This window comes from Crocuta crocuta, unplaced genomic scaffold (assembly GCF_008692635.1).
Source record: "Crocuta crocuta isolate KB4526 unplaced genomic scaffold, BGI_CrCroc_1.0 scaffold73, whole genome shotgun sequence".
NCBI classification, from domain to species: domain Eukaryota; kingdom Metazoa; phylum Chordata; class Mammalia; order Carnivora; family Hyaenidae; genus Crocuta; species Crocuta crocuta.
In genome coordinates this window covers 6,548,166-6,556,068 of record NW_027529443.1, presented here as the reverse complement: position 1 = coordinate 6,556,068, position 7,903 = coordinate 6,548,166, and the positions used below count along the sequence as shown (strand labels likewise).

The following is a 7,903-nucleotide window of genomic DNA, read 5'->3' as shown; positions in this document are numbered from 1 at the left end:
CGACAACAGCACAAAGGCCATCTCCCAGTGGGTTAACATCTGATTGTCAAACAGGCAATGGGTGTATTTGGTAGACCTTGTATTTGATAGCTGCTGTGAGAAAAACTAGCAGTGGGGGAGCGATCCCTCACTCCTTGCCCGCCTCTGCCCCCACCCCCTCGGAGCAGGGAGCCGCCGATTATTTGGCACCATTTTGGAGAGCAAAGTGTGCATCCTGGTGGACACGTCGGGATCCGTGGGCCCTTACCTGCAGCAGGTGAAGATGGAGCTGATTCTGCTGATTTGGGAGCAGCTGCGGAAGCACTGTGACAGGTGAGAGGCAGGGGCGAGTGGGTGTGGAGTAGGATGATCAAAGGGGAAGTGCATTGGGCTTCCCTCTTCACCCTTCACAAACCTGGAGGCATAACTTATTTGAGCAGTAAAGAACACTGCATCCTGTTGCAGAGGTAAAGCAGCCTTTAGAAATCCATCTCGGGCCCAGGCACCATTGCAAGCAGAGCAAAGGAACCAGCAGGTGGCCTTCAATTGTAGATCTCAGCTGAACTTGATTTTTTTTTTTTTTTGCCCTTTTTTTTTGGAACTTGATTTTTTAAGAGATGGGATTTTGGGATTGTTTTCTCTACCCAGAGAAATTGACACTAGGAGATAGTAGGAAACTCCGGTCCTAGGCTGGGACTCATCCTTGCCTTAATATTAACGACAGTAAACATTTATTGAGCACTTGCTGTGTGCCAAGCACTTTACCCACAGGATTTCATTCAATCCTCACGGCACCCCCATGAGGTATTGCCATTATTATCTCCTTTTTTCAGAAAAGGAAATTAGGGCTTGGGGAGGTTAAGCAATTTGCTAGAGATCACATGACCTGTAAGTGGCCGAGGTGGGATGTAAATCTATTTCAGTCTGCACCTAGAATCTTCAGTGTGAACCTTCTCATTCTCCCCCAGGGGCCCCTGGGCTCTGCTGTAGAGTCTTGACACTGATAAGCATGCATAGCTCACAGAGGCTACTTCACCCAGGCCATCTCTTTCACCTCCGCTCTGCCCCCACCTTGTCCACTCCCTTTCCCAGGTTTAACCTGCTCAGCTTTGCGGAGGACCTACGGCTGTGGCGGGACACTCTGGTGGAGACCACAGACGCAGCCTGTCACGAGGCTATGCAGTGGGTAACCCACCTGAGCGCTCGGGGGAGCACCTCAGTCTTGCAAGCATTACTGGCAAGTTCTATCCCCGAGCTCGACCCCCTGGCAAAACAGAAATACCATAACCCCCTCTACTGATCCTGCACGATGCTTTCAAATTACAAAGAGCACTTTTAGATTTACTGTTACTTTATTTCATTGTCCCAACAACCGGATAAGAAAGTGATCCTCGTTCTCACTTTATAGATGATGACACAGAGGCTCAGAGAGGTTAAGTGGCTCGCTGGGGTTAATCAGCCGGGAAGCGCGCCATGGTCTTTCTCCTAAACCCTGGCAGCTTCTTTGGTCTGTGGTAGGCTGAAGCGGTGGGGGGTTTGGGGAGGAGGATGTCTCTCACTCTTAATGGACAAGTCAGTGGCTCTAATCGGAAATACTTCCCTTGGGGACTGCAGGCAATTGGCTTTTGCCCTTCCTGGTTAGCGCCTAGACCTGAGCCGGACCACCCTCCACGCTCTTTCAGAAAGCCTTCAGTTTTCACGATGTGGAAGGATTGTACCTCCTGACCGATGGGAAGCCAGATACAAGCTGCAGCCTTATTTTAAATGAAGTCCAAAGACTCAAGGAGGAAAGAGATCTGAAACTGCATACCATTTCCCTGAACTGCTCAGGCAGGTGGGCAAGGAGGAGCCAGGGCTGACCTGTAGGCCCTTCCCACGGCTGTGTGTGTGAGGCGCATGCGTGAGCAGCTGGCCCAGTCCAGGGATTCGCCAAAGACCCTGATCTCTCTGGGACCCAAGTCTGTGAGTGAGAAATGAGAGGGGCCTAGGCAGGCAGGTGTTACACCAGAGTGAAAGCCCTCCCACCACCTCCAGCTTACCCCTCGTAGGCCCCACCCATCTGACTTTCTCCAGCACTGACCGTCCATTCCCATGGTCACCTGTGGTAACCTCCCTCCCAATCTTTCTCGGGAGCACATTTGTGAAAGTTGACCAAAAAAACCATTTAAAGTAGCATTGTTATGGTTATTTCTATAAATGATCGCGATAGAGGGACATGTGTCGGACAAGAGAGATTCTGCTCCTTCAGAAAAAGACTTTAGTGTCATTGGCAAAACTGTGATTAATTTGGTGCATTTTTTTCATCATGTTTATTTTTGAGAGAGAGACACACACAGCCAGTGCGGGGGAGGGATACAGAGGGAGGGAGACACAGAACCGAAGCAGGCTCTGAGCTGTCAGCACAGAGCCGGACGTGGGGCTCGAACTTAGCATGGTGAGATCATGACCTGAGCGGAACTCAAACACTTAACTGACCGAGCCACCCAGGTGCCTCACTTCAGTGCATATTTGATCTCTCTGTCTAAACCACGAGCTCCATAAAAGCCACCTTTGTGTCCCTACCAGGCCCAACATGTAGCAGCAGGCACTGGCTACACGACCAGTTAAGGAACGTGTGCTGGCCTCATGGTTTCCCACTAACTGGCAACCCTGAAGCAGGGAATCTGCTTCACGCAGCAGCTGCCGCCCCCCATAAACTAACAGGAGGTGGGCTTGGTGATGCCGACGTGGTCTCAATGGCACAGAGCCTCAGGGTCCAGGGCCCATTGCCACACAGACTTGAGCCCCCCACAGGCTAGGAGTACACAGGGAACCTGCCTGGCCAGTCAGCGGCCAGCCCAAGAACGTCTGTTTTCCCAACTAGGGCTGCGGTTGACTTCCTGAGAAATCTAGCCTCCCTCACCAGGGCCCGCTATCACTGCCCCGTTGATGAGGACACACTCTTCAAAATCCACGGCCTGCTGACCAAGGGCTTCATGGATGAAAGGGTAGGTTGTGGAGCGACTGAGTGACGTCTGTTCAAACGTCTCGATATAATGTCAACAGAGAGGGGTTTTTCCCCCTCTAACTGAAAAGATCTCTGCTTCTCTTGTGAGAATACAAAGTATTGGCCAGAAAGGGCTGTGTTTCCCTGCTGTTCTTCCTCTAGGCTGGCTCTCCTTGGGTGGGAAAGCAACAGAGATTGGAGGTGTTATTAATTTAGTCAATCAATCAGTCCATCAATCTCTACACCCAACTGCCGAACATGGGGCTCAAACTCATGACCCCAAGATTAAAAGTCATTCTCTGCCTATGGAGCCAGCCAGGCTCCTGTGAAGGTGTTATTTACTAATAGAAAATTCAGATTCATTGCACTTACTTTGTGCATGCCCACTGCTTTATACAGATACCCATTTGAGTCCCCTCAGCCACTATTATACCCATTAAACAGATGAATAAACAGGCTCAGTAAGGGATAGGAGTACACCTAAAGACATAGCACATGGTAAAGGCAGAGCCCAGACACCCATGCTCTTAACCTCTTTGGTTTAAGTCCTGCTTATTTCTGTCTCCCTGTGTTCAATTCATTGAAACACAGATATTCCAATTATCTAAGTAATAAATCTGGTAAACTCATGGTTTCTATCACACATGCAAGATAAGAGAATACCAAAGATCCTCTCCAGACGAGGAGACATGTTTAGGCACATGTTCATACCATTTAGGAGTATGGTGCTGTCAATTAAAACATTTTCAAGGCAACAAAGTATCAAGTACCATAACCAACCAGAATTCCAGATTTCTTTTTGCAGGTTAAAGATGACTATCATAGGACATGGCATAACTGGTGAGGTCAAGCGTTTTGCATGACTCCTTCGTTCAAGTACCTCTTCTAGGAATAAATATTACAAATAGTTCAGAGAACAGAAGAAGTAACAGTAACAAATATTCACCCGTCCTTATGACACAGGAAAGCAAACTTGACAGTATTGCAAAGGTTCTCAGTTTGATGCCGCATCAAATCGGTTCTTTGAATAGTCCCTGGATGCAGAATGGGATCATTCTTCTCCTGCTGCCAAAGATAGAGGTAGCCTCGTCTTTCTCTTGCTGATTGCAAGCACTTGTGTTTTGAACACTAGCCTCTAGAATTCCACGGGTTGACATAAGGGAAAAGCTGCCTCTGAAGCTCTGTTTTACTAGAAGCAATAGGGAGAGGGCAGAATAGATTTCACTGGGTAACAGTGAGATAAGGAGCATGTTCCACTTCTGTTCTACTGGGAAGAGAGGCGCCGACTGCTGTTAAGTTCAGTGACCATCATGGTTCACCACCACCCACTCCACTGACTCTCAGATACCTTACCTCAAAGTGTTAAATGACTGCTTTTACAGGTGGTGAGCTCCTTGTCCCTGGAGGTATGCAAACTGAGGTCCACAGACTTCCTGCACTGGGTCGGAGGCTGCATTTGAATAGCTCTAAATTTTTTTTCCTGAGATTTTGGATTTTCAGGTTGCATCCAGTCATTTAATGGATCTACCTAATTTCATCCAGTCATTTAATGGATCTACCTAATTTCACAGTCATTTCCCCTTTCCAAGGATCCCGTATTGCCACTATTTGAAGGAGATGATTTGAGGAGATTGGCCCAGGAGATTGTCAAGGCCAGAAGCTTCCTATGGAAGGCCCAGTCCTTCAGGTATGCCCTTTGAGCAGCCCCTCACACCTGCCTCGTGGCTCTAGCTCAGCTCCCCCAGACCCTGGGCCTGCTCAAGACCTGGGCCCACCCTGGTCATGGGACAGCCTTCCTGCAGGAGCATCTGCCTGCTTCTCCCCACCAGGCCCAGAAATCTGGGGATCAGGGGGACCTCCTTCCTTCATCTTCTGTCCCCCAGGTCCCAACTCCAGAAGAAAAACAACACAGAACCAGATGTCACTCTTTTCTAGAGAAAGTTCTCAGGGAAGAGGAGGAGATGGGCTCTCCATCGTGTAAGTATCCAGCAAGGCCAGGCAGCATGTTCTGTGTCATGGTCATAGTAACTCTGGGGAGGGACAGAAATAATGATTCCTCTCAACTGAAAGGCCATCTTACAAGTAATCACTCACTGAGCGCACACTGGCTCTGAGGGTGAGGGATCCTAGAAAGCTGTAACCTAGAGTTCATCCCCAGGAAACATGATCCCAGGCAGCAGGGCTCTCTGGAAGCTGAAGGAGGGAAGACTCTGCCATCTCGGGTCCACTCTGATGTTCCTGCCCTGTCCTCCACCACACCCTACACCCCAGCCACAAAATTATCACTCACTGGGAAGCCCTGCACCAAGCCCTGCCTGGAAACGCCCTTCCTACCACCCTCTGCCTGGTGACTCCTGCTCAACCACCAAGGCACAACTCATGTGGCATCATCTCCACCGTGAAGATGTCCCTGGGACCCACAAGAGCTGGGAGCCTCCAGCCTTCCTCCCACCGCATCCTGACCAAACATCTCTTTTCATAGCAGTGGCACTTAGCACTTGTGATGCTTAGCACTCCATGCCATGCTTCCTCACTCCCTTTGCCAACTCTTTTTCTTGACTGTGAGCTCCCCCAGGATGAGGCTGGTGTCCTAACCATCCCTAGGTCCCCAGAACCTGCCTTGGGGACAGACGTAGTAAACTGTGAGCAAGCACCCAGCTTAGCTGTGGGAGCCCAGCTCTGGAAACCAGCCAGAGGGTGTTATTTCTGCCCTGGTCCCTTTATTCTCTGCTTCCCACCACCCTGGTCCAGGGGGCTGATGCAGATTCACCGGCAGCCCATCTCAGGAGAAGAAACAAGTGAGCCCCCTACCTGTTTAACCAAACTGAATCAGGTCTGCTCTGGAGCTGAGTCCAGAGAGAGTGCTCTGCTCAAGCAGGTGAAAACTGGGTTGTGTCCACTGGGCCCAGCCCTGCTGTGTACATATGAAATGAATATCTCACATATTATGTGGTCGGGAGTGATTTCCTGAGATGAAAAAAAAATTGCTTTTATTTAATTCAATAGAATCAAAACGACTTTTAAGCTGAAGTGGTGATTTGTTTGTCTGTGTGTGTATAAATTTTTGGTGATATAAAATGTTAGTAAAAGACTCATGCAGGGGCACCTGGTAGCCCAGTCAGTTGAGCGCCCAACTTCAGCTTAGATCATGATTTCATAGTTCATGAGTTGGAGCCCCACGTTGAGATTGGTGCTGTCAGTGCATGGAGCCCGCTTCAGATCCTCTGCTCCCCTATCTATCGGCCCCTCCCCCATATGCGTGCACTCTCTCTCTCTCTAAAATAAATAAAACATTTTTAAAAGACTCATATCCAGAATATATGAAGAACTCCAAATCAATAATAAACTGAGAAATATCCTAATTTTTTTGAAATGGAGAAAACACTCAAACAGGTACAAATAGACAATAGGTATATGAATAGGTGCTCAAAAGGTTTACCCATCAGTGAGGTGCAGATTAAAACCACAATGATAGGGGCACCTGGGTGGCTTGGTTGGTTGAGCATCCGGCTCTTGATTTCGGCTCAGGTCATGATCTCACAGTTTGTGGGTTCAAGCCCTGCATCAGGCTCTGTGTTGACAGTGCGGAGCCTGCTTGGGATTTGTTCTCTATCTGCCCGTCCCCTGCTCATGCTGTCTCTCTAGCTCATAATAAATAAATAAACTTAAAAAAAAAAAAACCACAATGATACATCACTGCATGCCCACCAGAATGGCAAAAAGTAAAAAGATTGACAGTATCAAGATACAAAGCAGCTAGAACTCTCCTGCGTTGCTGGGGTGGGGGTGGGGCAATGTAACTTGGTTCAACCACTTTGTAAAACAGTGCGTTTTTGCTGAAGGAAAACATACGCCTACCCTATAATCTAGCAATTCCACTCCAAGAGAAACGGGTGCATAAATTCCATAAAAGACATACACAAAACTGTCTTTACAACATCTTTATTCATAAGAGCCCAAAATTAGAAACTACCTAAATGTCCTACCAGTGCTAGAATGGACAAATAAATTGTGATACATTTGTACAGTTTGATACGTTTATGATACATTTGTACATATGTACAGTGTACCTTTCTACACATCCATTTCAAAAATAGGTCAGTAGGAGCACCTGGATGGCTCAGTTGGTTAAGCATCTGACATCCACTTTCATCCACATCTGACCCTATGTTGACAGTTCAGAGCCTGGAGCCTGCTTCAGATTCTGTGTCTTCCTCTCTCACTGCCCCTCCCCTACTCATGCTCTGTCCCTCTCTCTCTCATAAAAATAAATATTTTTTAAAAAGTTTTTAATAGCTCAGTAGGTTAAGCATCTGACTTTTGATTGCTGCTCAGGTCATGATTTCATGGTCATGACATCAAGCCCCACAGCGGGCTCCCCATTGGGTGTGGAACCTGCTTAAGATTCTCTGCCCTTTTCCCCCTACCTTTCTCTAAAAATATGAATAAATAAATAATATAAAAATAATTAAAAATGAGCTAGAACTACATTCAACAATATACATCCATCTTACAATCAGTGTCAGGCAAAAGAAAAATATATAGCAATTCTATTTATATGAAGTTCAAGAACAGACAAAATTCTTGCTGGCAATAAAAGTCAGAATAGTGACTGTGAGAGTCATACTGGGGACATCTGAAGTGCTGGAAATATTCTATATCTTCATCTAGGTAAAGCTGTAAAATTCAAGTTGTTTCCAAAAAAAAACCCCATAGTTCACTAAGGCTTGACAAGCCCTGGCTTTGGCCAGGCTTTGTGCTGGGCTCAGGGAGGCAGCAGTGACCATAGCATAGCCCCCGCCCCAGTGAATTTCAGTCTGGTCACTGTCTCGGATAGCTGTTCTTCCTCGTCACCTCTCCAAACAGAGAAAATGGCCTGTGGTGTTTGTATCTCTTTGCTAGTGTCATCACAACAGAGTGCCACAAACTGAGTGGCCG

At 47.6% G+C, this 7,903-nt stretch overlaps 1 protein-coding gene across 1 annotated transcript in view; it reads left to right on the top strand.

Annotated features, from left to right (window-relative positions):
- VWA3A (von Willebrand factor A domain containing 3A) overlaps window positions 1-6,219 on the top strand; it is a 62,379-nt gene extending 56,160 nt beyond the window's left edge. Inside the window, exons 28-34 of the mRNA XM_077760516.1 lie at window positions 168-312; window positions 1,072-1,216; window positions 1,662-1,813; window positions 2,843-2,966; window positions 4,555-4,652; window positions 4,849-4,942; window positions 5,124-6,219. Coding sequence (XP_077616642.1) covers window positions 168-312; window positions 1,072-1,216; window positions 1,662-1,813; window positions 2,843-2,966; window positions 4,555-4,652; window positions 4,849-4,900 — 716 coding nt within the window. The 3' untranslated portion in view covers window positions 4,901-4,942; window positions 5,124-6,219. The remainder of the gene's footprint in view (window positions 1-167; window positions 313-1,071; window positions 1,217-1,661; window positions 1,814-2,842; window positions 2,967-4,554; window positions 4,653-4,848; window positions 4,943-5,123) is intronic.
- Window positions 6,220-7,903: the final 1,684 nt, after the last annotated feature.